Source organism: Papaver somniferum, unplaced genomic scaffold (genome assembly GCF_003573695.1).
Source record: "Papaver somniferum cultivar HN1 unplaced genomic scaffold, ASM357369v1 unplaced-scaffold_91, whole genome shotgun sequence".
Taxonomy (NCBI): Eukaryota; Viridiplantae; Streptophyta; class Magnoliopsida; order Ranunculales; family Papaveraceae; genus Papaver; species Papaver somniferum.
Window position 1 is genome coordinate 222,617 of NW_020652193.1, and position 17,617 is coordinate 240,233.

The 17,617-nt window shown below is 36.9% G+C and overlaps 2 protein-coding genes across 2 annotated transcripts; both read left to right on the forward strand.

Annotated features, from left to right (window-relative positions):
- Positions 1 to 3,766: 3,766 nt before the first annotated feature.
- Positions 3,767 to 6,272, forward strand: LOC113346068 (MDIS1-interacting receptor like kinase 2-like). The gene is made up of 2 exons (XM_026589665.1): positions 3,767 to 6,190; positions 6,258 to 6,272. The coding sequence occupies exons 1-2, from the start codon at positions 3,767 to 3,769 to the stop codon at positions 6,270 to 6,272; spliced, it is 2,439 nt and encodes an 812-aa protein (XP_026445450.1).
- Positions 6,273 to 11,644: 5,372 nt separating this feature from the next.
- On the forward strand, positions 11,645 to 15,547 carry LOC113346069 (probable leucine-rich repeat receptor-like protein kinase At1g35710). Its single transcript, XM_026589666.1, has 4 exons — positions 11,645 to 11,680; positions 11,781 to 12,129; positions 13,961 to 14,611; positions 14,726 to 15,547. The coding sequence occupies exons 1-4, from the start codon at positions 11,645 to 11,647 to the stop codon at positions 15,028 to 15,030; spliced, it is 1,341 nt and encodes a 446-aa protein (XP_026445451.1). The 3' UTR covers positions 15,031 to 15,547.
- The last annotated feature ends 2,070 nt before the right edge of the window (positions 15,548 to 17,617 follow it).

Consider the following 17,617-nt stretch of genomic DNA (forward strand, 5'->3'; position numbering starts at 1 on the left):
GCTACATTTTAGTTTTTATATTGATTTTCTTCTCATTATTGGTATGTCCAACTTCATTAATTCTTGAATCTTCTTATATAATTCACTAATAGTTTTATTCAAAAATGCTTTAAGAACTATCTTTGGCCCAGTGCATAAGAGTGCCACACTTGGAACAACCTCTTGGTAACGTATTAGGAAATAATATATGAGAGTCTATATTTAGGAGATATGCACATTAAGTTGTGAGAGTTATATTAGGAAAGTGTCTATGTTTAGAGTTTGATCTTAGTTAGGAAAGTACCTTGAGTGGTCGTCAAGTTTGTGAACAATATAAATAGGTTGTTGAGCCATGAAAGTTGACACACCAAGATTATTATCAATGTAGTCTTTTATGCTTCCGCGTTTATGCTCTCCTCTCTCTTGCTCGATCCTTAACATGGTATCAGAGCCAGGTGAGAGGAAGAGAGGGGAGAAGAAGATCGAGTTAGAAGAGCTTTTCCATATTTTAGGGTTTAAGAAAAAAAAAAACGACGCAAAGTTCTAATGATAATTAACATAAAAAAAAATTGTTTGCGACAAAGGTGAAGTGAAGCTGTCTGCTGTCATATACAAAAGATTTGAAGGAGTATTTGTTTGCGACAAAGGTGAAGTGAAGCTGATGAACGTAAGGGAAGATTGCGACGTTACTGGAAGTTGATGATGGAGTTAAAAAAATAAAAATAATAATAATAAAAAAAAAGAAAAAAAAGAAAAAAAAAAGATAGCTACACGTGAAAGGTTCGATGGCGGTTAGGGTTATCACGTGAAGTCATAGAAGATATCTAAATCTTGTTCACTAGTTGAACAAGTTTTAGACATCACTCGCCGAGATACCAGTCAAGAAGGAAGCCGTGGAGTCTGCTGCCGTAATAGGTTGTTGCTGACGGTTTCAAAATCATGAAAAGATGACAGAAGAATTAGGCATTGTTGGTAGAAAACGATGGGGTTATGATGATTGGTGACTGAAGTTGGAGATCGAGAAATCGTGGTGATCACGCTGGTTTCTATGGAAAGAAGACGTATGTTGCTGCTCCAAGACCGGACGAGAGTATGTATTCTATTGAAGTCTCAGGAGAGAGAACGGAGGAATAATTGATGGTGTTTGATCATGATGATAGTTATTTCCGATGGGAGTTATTCTCGAGTTCCAATTGAGCTTTGGGTTGGTGATGGATGTCTCTGTTGGTTTGCTGGTGATAATGGTGGTCTGTAATTGATTGGACAGAGAGAGCTCGAGTTTATAACGGATGTAAACCAGAAGATAAGTGATTCGAGCTCGTTGTATTATTCAGGAAAGGTGGAAGCTGTTGATTTAAATGGAGATGTTCATATGACTAAAAAAAAAACATAGTAATTGTGTACGACAAGGATAAACTCAGAGACGTAATGGGTTGGTAGAGCGAGAGCCTGAGATGCTGATGTTCATGGAGATGTTGATGTGCGGTTCTGGTAAGAAGATGCAAGAAGGAGGTTACAGAAGAAGTCCGTAAAAAAAAAAAAAGGGAATACATCACAGTTTTTGATACAAGTGTGACAGAAACTGAAACATCTGACAAGTGTGACAGAAGGATGTCACATCTAGCAATACAAGTGTTACTGAAGATTTGTTGCAAAAGAAAGTGTCACAGTTAGTGACACTAAGCGTGAAAAAAGGGTTATGACAGTGCATAAGTGTGACAGTTTCGATGCAAAGGCGTTGTAGAAAGCTGTTTGTTAAAAGATGAAGAAACTTGTTGAGTGGATGATTCAAAGGGTTAAGTCAAGAATTCGAAATCAATGAGGATGGAGGATCAAAGCTTGTATTGCAGTCAAGAAGGATTGGTACAGCTTGATGGCGGATCAAAGGTATTTCAGTAAAAAGGACTGGTACGGTTTGATTAAATTGACTAGAATTTAGAAACTTAGAATGACAAGGTAAGTTGAGTGGTTATGTTTGAAATTAAGGGATGATGGTATCATATTAAGCTCAAACATGGTGATTGAAGAGTTTGTGAGAGAAACTTGGAAAACTTACAAAGTGTGGCAGACTTTGTGTTAGTTATTGCTTGTGGCAGAAGCATAACAAGAGAAAGATTGTGAGAGAATCTTAAAAAAAAAAAAAAAGTGTGAAGGTTTCGCAACAAAGCGTGACTGGAACAAGAGAAGAAGAAACAACATTCATGTTGTGCAGAAAAAAAAAAGAAAAAAAAAATCACCAAGAGGTGATGAGGAAAAGAACAACAATAGTAGGTTGAAATCCTATGAGTTGTCGAGAGAATACACAAAGTATTCTATCGAAGAAACCAAGAAAACAAGAGTACAAGAAGTATTTTTCCGAAGAAGGGACCGCAATGTCCTTAAACTACAAAGATGGGACCACAATGTCCTTAAACTACGAAGATGGGACCGTAATGTCCTTAAACTACGAAGAGGACCGAAATGTCCTTAAACTACGAAGAGGACCGAAACGTCCTTAAACTATGATCTGAAGATTTTTTTTTCGCAAAAGCGTTGCAAAAAAAAAGAAAGAAAGAAAACCGAAGTTAAATTTCTTTGGTCCAAGATGGGCATTCGTGATCTACATGCTCCATCTTGAGGGAGGGTATTAGGAAATAATATATGAGAGTCTATATTTAGGAGATATGCACATTAAGTTGTGAGAGTTATATTAGGAAAGTGTCTATGTTTAGAGTTTGATCTTAGTTAGGAAAGTACCTTGAGTGGTCGTCAAGTTTGTGAACAATATAAATAGGCTGTTGAGCCATGAAAGTTGACACACCAAGATTATTATCAATGTAGTCTTTTATGCTTCCGCGTTTATGCTCTCCTCTCTCTTGCTCGATCCTTAACATAACGTGATAGACTCATCAAACTATTGGAATTCTTCGCAATTGAAATATCAGCACCTCAAAAATTTTCTTTGAGGATTATCTTCAGTATTTGCTTCCAAACCCTTCAAAGCCTATTGCATCCGTAATATTTGGAGTATATAAATGGACAACATATTGCCTAGATATTTTGGTTTAACCAAATTTGGTGTTTTTATTCGAACCGTGTGTTTGGACAACGTAAAAACAACATACTCACGATCAAACACAAAAACGGGACCTCCTGTTTGCTTATGTGGTGGGGCCCACAAATTTGGTGTCTCTCCACGATTTTTAGCTTTTTTTAGAACTGCCGTTCATACAGAACCACTGAATAAAGAGCCGTTTCTCTTTCATACCCAGGCCTTAATTTTCCAACAAAACACGTATAGACTGGGAAGTCCATAAAAATTGTTCTTTCGGTGTGCTTTTCTATCAATGACATCAAGATTCTCGGTTGGAAAAATTTATTGAAAATTGGAAGTAGAAATTTTATGACTCTCACTAGTGGAAGTTGAGGTTGTTTTCATGGGTTAGTAGTGGTCATGTATCGTTTCTGTTGCTTAATTGCTTTTTTCCTAGTCATGGTTTAGAAGATATTAGCTCAGAGGGACTTTTTTTCTCTGTTATGTGTGCATATTTCCTCACTTTCTCTTGGAAACGTAAGGCATACTCGATAATGACCGGTTACAGGCCAAAATTCTTTGACAACGTCCGAACCCATTTGATCATCTTGAGGTTAGGCATATCTTGTCAAATAGCAAGAAATTTAAAGTAGACTTTAAATGAAGTCTTTTAGTAAAATATAAATAAAAATGTTGTGTTAGTGTATATATATAGCACACCCCATTTGAAGTCATGGTTCATCTGCTTGCTACTATCTTTGAATCTCTAAAAAAATGTTGTTTCAAGTAATATTTGCATTGTTTTTGGTTTCATTGTACAATAGCGGTGTTTCTTCTTTTGATCCCTCGTCTTCTTTAAGTCATAGAAAGCAGTTACATGTAGTAGGAGAAGAAGTAGCGTCTCTTTTGAAATGGAAATCAACCCTTGGTAACCGATCTCGCTCATTCCTCCGTTCTTGGAAGAAAAGTTCAACAAGTCCTTGCAAGTGGTACGGAATTACTTGTCACAACAACGGAAGTGTTAAGGAAATAAATTTAGCTAGTTCAAATTTACATGGTACACTCCATAGTTTCAACTTCTCATCTTTACCCAGCTGCGTTAGTCTTGACTTGAGTGACAACAAGCTCTTCGGAGTCATTCCCTCTCAAGTTGGTAAGCTTTCAAGACTCACCTACCTTGATCTTTCTATTAATAAATTTTCTGGACATCTTCCATTAGAAATAGGATTCCTTACAAGCATAAGTAAGTTAGACATTTCTGAAAATCAAATTAGCGGTCCAATTCCTGCTTCAATATCTAATCTGAGCAACTTACACACTTTGTACCTTTCTGAAAATAAACTTTCTGGTACTATACCTCAAGATATCGCAAAGTTGAGATCACTTATTGAGTTTTCATTGTCGGAAAACAAGCTCACCGGTCCAATCCCTACATCTTTATGTAATATGAGCAACCTAAACACCCTGCATCTTTTTGGAAATCAACTTTCTGGCACCATTCCTAAAGAAATTGGGAATCTAAGGTCTCTTATCGATTTGGAATTGTCTCGAAACAATCTCGTCGGTTGGATCCCTACTTCTATATGTAACCTTCGGAACCTAGACATTCTATATCTTCATGCAAATAAATTATCCAGTTCAATTCCTCAAGAAATCGGAAAGCTAAGGTCTCTTATAAACTTGCATTTGGGCACAAACAATCTCAATGGTCCAATCCCTACTTCTATTGGTAACCTTAGGAACCTTAGTGCTTTATACCTATATGAAAACAAACTGTCCGGTTACATTCCTCAAGAAATTGGAAAGCTAAGATCTCTTGTTAACATAGATTTATCCGCAAACAATCTCAATGGTCCTATTCCTATTTCTTTAAGTAATTTGAGCAACTTAAAATTTCTAGTCCTTTATGAAAATCAACTTTCTGGTCCAATTCCTCAAGAAATCGGAAGGCTAAGATCACTTACTGAATTACAACTGTCCATCAACAATTTAACAGGTTCAATTCCTAATTCTTTGTGTAATATAAGCAACCTAAATACCTTGTACCTTCATGAAAATAAACTTTCTGGTCCAATTCCTAAAGAGATCGGAAAACTAAGTTCTCTTATTGACATTCAATCATCGACAAACTATCTTAGTGATCCAATCCCTTCTTCTTTATGCAATCTTACTAACCTACACAAACTATACCTTCGACATAATCAACTTTCTGGTACTATTCCTAAAGATATCGGAAAGCTAACGTCTCTTGTTTCCATTAGATTGTCCACAAATAATCTCATTGGTCCAATCCCTGCTTTTTTATGTAATCTGACTACTGGAAGGTTACCAACCTTGCAGTATATGGACATATCAAATAATAAGCTTACCGGACCAATACCTGAACAGCTTGGAGAATGTTCAAATCTACTCTCCTTGGATTTGAGTAGAAATAGTTTGAACGAAAGCATCCCACTCACAATGGGAAACTTGATCTCATTACAGATCAAACTGGATCTTAGTCAAAATGAGTTGACTGGAGAAATACCATCAGACTTCGGAAAACTAAACAAACTGATTAAATTAAATTTGTCCCACAACAAGCTTTCTGGTTCAATTCCTTCTTCTTTTGATGAAATGCTTAGCTTAACGACTGTCGATATTTCGTACAATCAGTTGAGTGGTCCTATTCCAAACATCAAGGCCTTTAAGGATGCTCCCTTCAATGCATTGAAGAACAACAGTGATTTATGTGGTAATCACTCTGGAGGTTTTAAACCATGTTATTCCTCGATTGTAATTGGAATAAAAAAGGCGAAACCAAGACTTGCGGTGATAATTCTAGTTCCTCTGTTTGGTTCGCTGTTTCTTCTGTTCACATTCCTTGCTATCTTTTTTTTTCTGCGAAAAAGACTAGGAAGAAAACTCGCGCAGACAGATCAACCCACAGCTACAAACCCAAGAAGAAACATATTCGCGGTACAAGATTATGATGGGAAACTTGTCTTTGAAGAAATAATTGAAGCAACGGAAAATTTTAATAACAAATACTGCATTGGGGCTGGAGGTTATGGAAGTGTCTACAAGGCAGAGCTGTCGACAGGTCAGGTTGTAGCAGTCAAAAAGCTTCATTCGTCAGATGAAGATTCTGAAATAGTTGATATCAAATCTTTTGAAAGCGAAGTTCAAGCATTGACTGAAATCCGGCATAAGAACATTGTAAAACTCTTGGGTTTCTACTCTAACGTAGAGCGACAACTCTCATTCTTGGTTTATGAGTTTGTAGAGAGGGGGAGTCTGAAAAAGATTTTATGCGATGGGGAACAAGCAGTAGATTTTGATTGGATAAAGAGGATAAGATTCATCAAGGGAAGTGCCGATGCACTTGCTTACATGCACCATGATTGCATACCAGCAATAGTTCATAGGGACATATCTAGCAACAATGTCTTGTTGGATTTCGAATATGAAGCTTGTGTTTCTGATTTCGGTACCGCAAGGATTTTGAAGCCTGATTCATCTAACTGGACATCACTTGCAGGAACGTTTGGATATGTTGCTCCAGGTACTACAATTTATTGTAATATCAAGTTTAATACTTATTGCTATCTACTAAATATTTCACATCCCTTTCTCTTTAATTTCTTTTGTTACTAATGATTAATGTTGTTGCAGAACTGGCCTATACAACGAAGGTAACCGAGAAGTGTGATGTTTATAGCTTTGGAGTACTCGCGCTAGAAGTACTACACGGTAGGCACCCATCTGAGATTATCACATTACTCTCTCCTGAGCTCCTTCCATCGTTGTCTTCAACTTTGAATGTTCCGGGGAAAAATATAATGCTCAAAGACATTTTAGATGAGTGCCTTGAAGCACCAACGGATGTTGTGAAGAAAGAGATAATGTACTTTGTGAAGGTTGCACTCTCATGCTTACGTGGTGATCCACATACTCGTCCAACAATGCAAGAAATATCGGTGGAGTTATCACGGTCAGCTCAGATCAGGACATCTTTTGAGAAGCCCTTTGAAACGGTTACATTGGGTGATCTATTGATGGGGGATTTCTAAGAATTATGTGCAAGTGCAACTAAATCTTCTGCATGTAATCATTTCACTTGTTTCTTCCATGACCATTAAGTGCAACTAAGAACCTTTTATTTTTTTTCCGTCAAAACCATTAAGTTCTTGTTTCGAATATTGTATAAGAACTATTCCGAGCCAAAGTAGTATTACATTCAAAATCTCATCTTGTACTTGCTATATGATCTGGACGGCTGTACCTATACAAGTCGGACTATATCGATTTCACAACTTTTGTGATTTTCTCTACAGTCTTCCTCATATCGTCGGAAGGGATACTATTTCCCTCTGGCTAAATTACCAATAAAACTAGACAAAGAATTGAGCTTCCATATGAACTTCCCGTTCTTCCAAACTTTAGTTTTGCCAACCTACTGATTGGCGTAAGAATGCTGGTGTAACCAAATCATATTCAAATTTCTATGTCATGTTAAAAATTTATCATTTGATCTCTGAATGGAAGCAGGTTATACATATTATCATGTACAAAACACTAGTTAACCACTTAATGCAATGGTTTTGTTAATTAATAGAAAAGATGTTCAAAAGCAGAGAAAAACTGGGTAGAAATGTTAGTAAAGAGCCAGAGTTAAGGCCAACTGCAGTAGTCGGGTAGCTTCTACGCTTGTGATGAATCCTCACAGACTAATTTCGCAGATTAGACATATTCCAACTCGAACTAGTTTTCTAACTTCGCAGAATTAATTCGCAGCAGCAATGGCGCAGTCCTCCAAATGATGGTGGTAAAAGAAAACAGCTACCAGGTGCAGAATATTGATCCCGGCATGGAGCAACACACTCCTGCGTTTCCTTGCATTTTAGGTTCAGCACATGAGAATCATGTGGCGGGGATACATCTACATTCACATAAACATAAATATTCTTAAAACTCACGTATAAATAAACACACAATCAAATTATACTACTAAAATTGTTAAGAGTTGAATCAAAATCATAAACAGAATATAAAATGAAATACTCCGTATAAGCTAATTAAGAATCCATATAACAAAAAATACGTAAATTTGTAAGAATCAACATAAAACCAATGAAAACAATGATAGAGAACTTTCTGAGTGAAGCCATAGCTTTTTAGAATTGGGATGGCTTATGGGGTGTAGATTTTATTATGCTCTTTTCCCGGTATTCGATTACAAACCAACACAAGTAATACCTGCAAAAAAATAGAATAATAAGAAAACACAATATACATATTAGATAATGAAGAACGGACAGAGTAAGAGAGACGATTTTAGACATTCAAATTCAATCAATGTTACAAAATGAACACTTAACATACCGCGGGTTGGATTGAAGCCTGAAAATTGCAGATTACCAATTGTCACTCTCATTTTTCTAGCATTCATGTGGATCATGCATCCTCATTTTGAGGTAGACATTATATGCTTTAAACCCAAATTGCAGGTCTCAATTTATACACTAAATCCAATACGTACCATGGTTAGTATGAATAAATACCACAGATTGGCCCTGTTAATGCAAGTAACTGCACAGAATTCCGAACAATCGACTAACTTTCTGCTTCACCCTAGCTAAAGTAAGCTTCCTACTCTAGCTATTGCACAAGAATCTAGGGTTCAAAGTTTCATATTGAATTGTCATATTTATCTAGCATCTAGTGCAGTCTTGTAGAAAAAAATAAATGGTTGAACTGGCACCTGCTGGAAGCAATGACAACACAATCTCTAGAAAGAAGAAACCCCCGCACAAATGCTTTGGCAAGTCCCCTGGTACAGGACAAGCAAACCTATTAGAAAACCGGAAGTCCAAAATGTTCATTACAACGTTTCCCATCATTGAAATGAAACAAAAAATCTATTGCTGGATGTATTTGGTGATTACTCTATATATTATATAAACATAACCCACGAATCTAAACTTCTTCATATTCCTAAAACTACAATCAGATTTGAGGCAGATGATAATTTGTTCTTTGAGGCATTTTATCAAACAGGAATTGATCAACCCAATATCTTTCTTCTTTTCTTTTTAACTCAAAATCACCCATTTACTTTTAAATTTAGGATACAAATTACATTTTATCACTTTTTATCACAGTAGAATCAGCAAGGATATTGGTTAAAAGCCCATACCTTTCGATTTCTTTAGATTTAGGTCATTTTCTCTGTAACAGCTGTAAGTGGTTGTAAGTCAAAAAGTTTTGAGGTACCTGAAACCGTTTTTAGCTTGTGATCTTTGTAGATTTCAATTCTTTATATGCCGTGGAAGAATTTGCAGCGGGAATTTTCGGTAGACCGATTCAGAAACAAAATTTTTCTTTTTCCTTTTTTTTGATTTTCCAATCTAATCTAAGATTCTAACAGGGTGTTAGTCGTCAATGGAGTTGGGGGAGTTCAGTGTAGTTGGTTTTTTTTCCATTAGTTATTGGGGAGTTCGAGGGAGTCTCTCAAAATCCCCGTTAGTCGTAGAAGAGTTTGGAAGAGTCTCCCAAACTCCCTAGAAAACCTTGTTAGTCGTGGGGGAGTTTGAAAGAAACTCTTAAACTCCCTGTTAATCGTAAAAATCAGAACGCTAAGGAGTTGGTTTTTTTGGAGGAGTTCTAGGGAGTTCTAGGAAGTTTTTAATGTATTTTTACCTCACTCCAAATCTCTCAAAAAAGAAGAGATTTTGAGAGAGTCTCTCAAACTCCCTACACTCAAAACACCAAACTCTCTCAAACTCCCTATACTCTCTTACACTCCTCAAACTCCCCAAAATTCAAAATACATTAAACTCCCTCCAACTCACTCGTGGAACCCCCCTGTAAGTTTTCATTGTGTAGGGACATAATGTATGTGTGGAATTTGGACGGGTTGTAAATGTGGGTTCGGATGCGGGAACTCAACCCCGAAGACCAATCATCTTTACCCGAAATCTGAAACTTCTCTGTTGTCATTTGAGCTCCGAATGGAAATTATATCATGTACAAAATACTAATCACTTTCTCTTTCGAAGTTAAAAACGAACTGTATACTGGAGGAATGTTTACATAAGAGAGTTTTCCAACTACAGTAGAAACTCTTTAAATTAATAACCCTCGGACCAGAGAAATCTATTAATTTAGAAAAATTATTAATTTAGCGAATTAAATTTTAACTTGTGCAAGCCTAGTTTGAATTATCAAATGTTATTATTTTAAAGAGATGCATAAGTAAGTTATGATAAGATTAGAAAAATATATTAATATAAAGAGTTTCTACCGTAGCAAACTAGTAAGCTAAGGAATGTCTACATTTTTACACCCCCAAAATTTTTGATTGCACCCATGATAATTTTTTGCACCCCTTTCCATGATTCTTGGCACCGTCCCTTGCGTGGAAGTTTGAAAGTTTTGCGGGATGCTAAATATCATGCTTGTGGACATGCATAAGTAAGTTATGATAAGATCCTAGTTACACTCAGCCACAAGACATTGTAACTGTAGTATCGTTGATAGCTTTAAAGTTGACTCCAAATGAAATCTTTCACCAGACAACCTGGGTTGTATAGATGCGGACGTGTAGACGCGGACACGACACGATGCGGACACGGACATTACAAAATTCTCAAAAAACTAGGACACGGACACATACATACATATTTTATTTATATATATAATCGTGTATTTATACAGTAAAGTCAAGTATTTCGATCCTAAAAATTAGAAAATGGTGTTACATGTTATAAATTTCAAAAGAAAATAAGATATCATTTGTTATTCACGCCGAATGTCAAACAATCAGTCACTATTAAACACATGACACTATCAAAATGCATTCTTAAAAAAACACATGCCCTATTAAGGGTATACATAACGTCATTTCCAATTACAAAACCCTAATAATGACCTAAATTATTAATCTAACGATATCTTTCTTTATTTGGTTAATAATAGTAAAAATAAAGGAAGAATTTTAAATGAAAATGAAAGAAAAAAAACGCGTCGGACACGCGTCATCGGTGCGTCCAAACCAGACGCGCGCAGGACGCGCAAATCAGTGTGTCGGACACGCGTCGTGTCAGCATACCATTCGCGTCAAGTGTCCGACGCGAGTCTGATGCGGACACGGCTCAAGAGATGGAGCGTCTGTGCAACCCAGCAGACAACAATATAAGTAAACCTTGTCGCCCGTCATCAGTGGTGGGGCCAAAAAAATTGATAGGTGGGGTAACATGGAAAGGAACTTTTGGAAAATAGGTCATTTGTTCAAATATTTTTAAAACATGGTTCAAATGTAAAAATAAAAATTAGTACGGGTGAAATGGACACCAAGAAAATAGCCAGGATGAAACTGGATTCATCCTGACTTAAACTTAAATAATAGCAAGGATGAAACTGGATGCATCCTGATGTAAATTAAATATAAAAAGAGTATTTGAAAATGGGTAAGATAAAACTGTTTACATCCTGATTATTTTTGAACTTTTGTCCATTAAAACAGTATCAAAATTTAAATGTCTTTTTTCACCCGGGAATTATTGATGTTGGACTTTTTACCCAATTTTGTGAAACCACTTGGACCTCTGCTGATCTTGTCATTTTAAAATTTGTGGCTATATGGTTTTCTGAATGGTCATTTTCCAACGAATGACGTACAAACAGGGGATGTCCAAAACAAACTTTGTAAAGATTTTTACAGGATCATCCAGACTCCGTGTGTATGGACAACCACAAACCAAGATAAGATCCAATCATAACTATGTTGTTATATATATATATATAGTACACCCCCTTTGAAGACTTGATTCATCTTCCATTTGTCTTTCAATTTCCAAAAATATTGTTACAACTAATATTGGTTTTGTTTTTGGTTTCACTGTACAATGTTGGTGTTTTTTCTTTTGATTCATCGTCTTCATTAATTCATCGAAAACACTTGAATCCAGTAGGAGAAGAAATAGAGTCTCTTTTGAAATGGAAGTCAACCCTTGGTAACCAAACTCAGTCTTTCCTCCGTTCTTGGAGGAGAAGTTCCACTGCCAATACAACAAATCCATGTAAATGGCGCGGTCTCTCTTGTAACAATCAAGGAAGTGTCACTGTATTGAATTTGACTAGTTCAAATTTACAAGGTACGCTTCAGAATTTAAACTTATCATCTTTCGCCAACTGCGTTCATCTTGATTTGAGCGACAACCAACTCTTCGGGTCCATCCCATCTCAGATTGGTGACCTTACAAAACTTACCTACCTTAATCTTTCTATGAATATATTTTCTGAACATATTCCAGAAGAAATTAGATTTCTCACAAGTCTGAGTTTGTTAGACATTTCTGGAAATCAAATTAGTGGCTCAATCCCTACTTCTATATCTAATCTGAGCAAACTACACTTTTTATACCTTTACCGAAACCAACTTTCTGGAGACATCCCTCCGGATATCGGAAAGTTAAGGTCCCTTACTGATTTTTCATTGTCCACAAACAATCTTACACGTCTAATCCCCGTATCTTTATGTAATATGAGCAACCTAAACAACCTGTATCTGTTTGAAAATAAACTATCTGGTCACATTCCTCGGGAAATCGGAAAATTAACATCTCTTACCAAACTTGAATTGGCTACAAACAATCTGGTTGGTCCAATCTCTACTTCGATATGTAACCTTCGCAACTTAAAATTTTTGTATCTTTTTCAAAATCAACTATCTGGTACCATTCCTCAAGAAATCGGAAAGTTAACGTCTCTTACAGACCTTGTATTGTCTACAAACAATCTGGTTGGTCCAATCCCTACTTCTATATGTAACCTCAACAACCTAGAAACTCTAGACCTTCATATAAATAAACTTTCTGGTCAAATTCCTTGGGAAATCGGAAGATTAACATCTCTTGCTGGCCTTGAATTGTCTATAAACAATCTGGTTGGTCAAATCCCTACTTCGATATGTAACCTTAGCATCCTAAGCATTCTGCACCTTGTTGAAAATAAATTATCTGGTCGAATTCCTCGGGAAATCGGAAGATTAACATCTCTTACCAAACTTGTATTGTCTACAAACAATCTGGTTGGTCCAATCCCTACTTCTTTATGTAATATTAGGAACCTAAAAAGATTAGGCCTCTCAACTTTCTGGAACCATTCCTCAAGAAATCGGAGAACTAAGTTCTATTACAGACTTAGATTTGTCGGCAAACTTTCTCACTGGTCCAATCCCTTCTTCTATATGCAATCTTAGGAACCTTAATGTTTTGGACCTTCACCAAAATCAACTCTCTGGTGCCATTCCTCGTGACATTGGAAGACTAAGATCTCTTGTTCAATTTATTATGCATACAAACAATCTCAATGGTGATATCCCCACCTGTTTATGCAATTTGAGCGATGGAATGTTACCCACCCTGCAATACCTCTATCTATTCGGGAATCAGCTTACTGGACCAATACCCAAACAACTTGGAGAATGTTCAAATTTGCTCGAATTGGATTTGGGTAGAAACCGTTTGAACGGAAGCATTCCAGTTGTGATTGGAAATTTGATTTCGTTACAAATCGAATTGGATCTCAGTCATAATGAGTTGAGTGGAGAAATACCATCAGATTTTGGAAAACTAAACAAACTGGAAAAACTAAATTTGTCCCACAACAAGCTTTCAGGTCCGATTCCTTCTTCATTTGTTGAAATGCTTAGCTTGACCAGTGTCGATATTTCATACAATGAATTGATTGGTCCTATTCCAAACATCAAGGCCTTTAATGATGCTCCCTTCAATGCATTGAAGAACAACAGTTGCTTATGTGGTAATCACTCTGGAGGTTTTAAGCCATGTAAATCGTATGTTATCAACAGAAGAAATAAATCCAAACCAAGACTTGCTGTGATGATTCTAGTTCCTCTGTTAGGTTCCTTGTTTCTTTTGTTCACATTTTTTGCTATCTATTTTTGCTTGCGAAAAAAATTAGTCATAAGAAATCTCGAGAAGGCAGATCAACCAACAACTGTAAACACAAGAAGAAACATATTCTCGGTAGAGAATTATGATGGGAAGCTGGTGTTTGAAGAAATAATTGAAGCAACGGAAAACTTTGATACCAAATATTGCATTGGGGCGGGAGGATATGGGAGCGTCTTCAAGGCGAAGCTATCGACAGGTCAGGTTGTTGCTGTGAAGAAGCTTCACTCGTCAGATGAAGATTCTGAAACACTTGATCTTAAATCTTTTGAAAGCGAAGTTCAAGCATTGACTGAAATCCGGCATAAGAACATTGTAAAACTCTTTGGTTTCTGCTCCAGCATAGAGCGACAAATCTCATTCTTGATTTATGAGTTTGTAGAGAGGGGGAGTTTGAAAAAGATTTTATGCGATGCGGAACAGGCGGTAGAGTTCGATTGGATAAAGAGGCTAAGATTCATCAAGGGAACAGCTGACGCGCTTGCTTACATGCACCATGATTGCATTCCAGCAATAGTTCATAGGGACATATCTAGCAACAATGTCTTATTGGATTTCGAATATGAAGCTCGTGTTTCCGATTTTGGTACCGCAAGGATTTTGAAGCCAGACTCATCCAATTGGACATCAGTTGCAGGAACATACGGATATGTTGCTCCAGGTACAATTCCTATGCCAGATTTAATATTTACTGATTTCTACTAGGATTTTGAATGTGAATAAGTTTCACATTAATTTCGTATTTTCTTCCGTTACTAACGAATTGTTGTTACAGAACTTGCCTATACAATGAAGGTAACCGAGAAATGTGATGTTTATAGCTTTGGAGTACTTCTGCTGGAAGTACTACACGGTAGACACCCATCTGAGATTATCACACTACTCTCTCTTGAGCTCCTTCAAACGTCGTCTTCAACTTCGAATGGTCTGGTAAAAAATACAATGCTGAAAGACATCTTAGACGAGTGCCTTGAAGCACCAACGGATGCTGTGAAGAAAGAGATAATGCACTTTGTAAAGGTTGGTCTCTCGTGCTTACGTGGTGATCCACACACTCGTCAAACAATGCAAGAAGCATAGGTGGAGTTATCACCAACGGATTTGCAATTATAGTTGCTTATGTTGATGATATGAACATAATAGGCACTCTTGATGAAATGAGAGAAACCACTAGTTATCTGAAATCTGAGTTTGAGATTAAAGATCTCGGGAAAACTCGGTTTTGTCTAGGAATTGAACTAGAACACCGAACCTCTGGAATATTAATCCACCAGTCTACATATGTCCATAAGATACTCAGGCAATTTAATATGGACACGGTGCACCCCGCTAGCACTCCCATGATCGGTCGAAGCTTAGATGTGAATAAGGATCCATTTCGTCCTAAGCAAGATGACGAAGAAGTATTAGGAGCTGAAACTCCTTAACTAAGTGCAATAGGCGCATTATTGTACTTAGCACAATGTACTCGACCAGACATTTCATTCTCAGTGAACTTGTTAGCTAGATATAGCTCTGCGCCAACGTAGCGTCATTGGAATGGTATAAAGAATGTATTTAGATACCTTAAAGGAACCATTGACATGGGTTTATTTTATCCCTATGAGGACAAAAGGAGGAATGCTAAGACAACTCCCTACACTGAAACCCCAAATAATGTTTTGGTTGGTTTTGCTGATGCTGGGTACCTTTCAGACCCACATAAAGCTCGATCCCAAACCGGTTATATATTTACCATAGGAAACACAGCAATATCCTGGCGATCGACCAAGTAAACTCTTGTGGCTACCTCCACGAACCACTCAGAGATCATTTCCTTACATGAGGCATTTCGTGAGTGTATATGGTTAAAGTATATCATTACACATATTCGAGGGAAAAGTGGTTTGAATTCTACCACTAAAGAGGCGACATGCATTTATGAAGATAATGCAGCTTGTATTGAACAGATGAAGCAAGGATATATCAAGGGTGATAATACGAAACATATTTCACCAAAGTTCTTTTACAATCAGCAACAACAATGTCTCTTAAATATTAAAGTCAGCAAAGTACCGCCTGGTGAGAATGTGACAGACTTATTTACTAAGTCACTTTCTAAGTCCTTATTTGAAAAACACGTAAAAAGTATTGGACTAAGTAAATGAGACGACCCAAAATTATAATTTCTCGATTAATGTTTTCTTTTCCCACAGGGTTTTTCTATTCTAGGAATTTCTGAAGCAACAAGAGAAGTGGTCAGCTTTATGGAGCAACTTTACTAGGACTCAACACGTTGTACTCTTTTCCCTTCTTCAAGGTTTTGTCCCATCGGATTTTCCTTGTCAAGGTTTTAATGAGGCAACACATTTGGAGTTCCACTTTTGAACCGCACAAGGGGGAGTGTTATAGGGCCTACGGCCCATGGATGTGCGGTCCATTAGATAACTAGGGCTTTCTCCTCTTATGTATATAAAGAATATTATACCTATGTATTATGTCTTCTTCCTCTTTTATCAATTAAAAGTTCCCCTTTCTCTTTTCTCTTGGTTTACCTAATTATTACTCCACAAAAATGTACAATATTTGAGGGTAAAACTTGTTTTTATAATAAATTAACCCTTGCCACACCGTATCCATAAAAAGATGAGCTCTTGTTAAGTTCGACCCAAATATAAAGTGGTCCTAATAACCGTATCCATTAAATGAAATTTCATTGGGCCTGACGAACTCAACAAAGGAGATCCAGATCCATACGTTGAGCAAGTAGAAATTCTCTTCAAAAACCAAATCCCTAAATTCTCTTCTCAAAATCAAACTCCCCCGTAACCCGTGGACGGAGATTTCTTCTGTTGCTGCAAATTAATTATTAGAATGGCGAGAATCATCATGAAAGATGCTTCATCTTTAACCCCAGTGTTACTGGCATATACGAGGAAGACGCCTCTTAGAAATTACAGCAGTTCTTCATCCATCTTCAGCAACCCGCAATTGAAGAACAACATAAGCCATAGTCTAATTTATAAACAAGATCGACCTCTAAATCTTAAGTTGTTCTCTTCTCTCTCTGAGAATAATAAGGGACCATCCAGTTCCGATCAAATCATACGTGCTCAGGTGAAATCTGAAGATCTTCTTCACAAGGTATGTTCTTTCCTTAATTTTTCTGCTCGATTCTATCGATTGATGTTTAGGGTCCAACAAACACACATAATTTGAACATCTACTCATTCCAATTTTTCCACCTACTGTCTGCAATTTATTTTTCCATCCTTACTGTGCCCAAATCAAGCAGCCTTAGATGTATCTAGTTTGATTTATCAGAGATACTCTTGTGATGTCCTAGTGTTAAGCTTTCCTGTGTAGCCTACACCAGTAGATGTGAAACTCCAATTATATCTCCTCATATAGAGTTAAAGTGAGTGTTGAACACCAGAACTGCTTTGCAATAGTTATTAAGCTGTAATCAAGATCTGTATACAGCACGGAGATGATCAAATGCGATGTCTTATGTGTTTGTTAGGTGTTGTGCAGACACCAAGTGATTTTCCCTTCAAAATTGAAGATAAACCAGGAAAGCAAACGGTAACGTTGACTAGAGAATACCGGGGTGATGATATCAAAGTCATAGTTCACATGCCTGCGGGTCGTTCCTCTACTGTTGAAGGAGGTGATGAATACAAGGATA

What these genes read in the sequence shown, in the direction of transcription:
- LOC113346069 (XM_026589666.1), top strand. Translation starts at nt 11,645, where the DNA reads ATGACGTACAAACAGGGGATGTCCAAAACAAACTTT. An exon ending in GGATGTCCAAAACAAACTTT is followed by an intron (nt 11,681 to 11,780) that starts GTAAAGATTTTT and finishes ATATATATATAG; the next exon opens with TACACCCCCTTTGAAGACTT. An exon ending in ATACGGATATGTTGCTCCAG is followed by an intron (nt 14,612 to 14,725) that starts GTACAATTCCTA and finishes TTGTTGTTACAG; the next exon opens with AACTTGCCTATACAATGAAG.
- LOC113346068 (XM_026589665.1), top strand. Translation starts at nt 3,767, where the DNA reads ATGTTGTTTCAAGTAATATTTGCATTGTTTTTGGTTTCATTGTACAAT.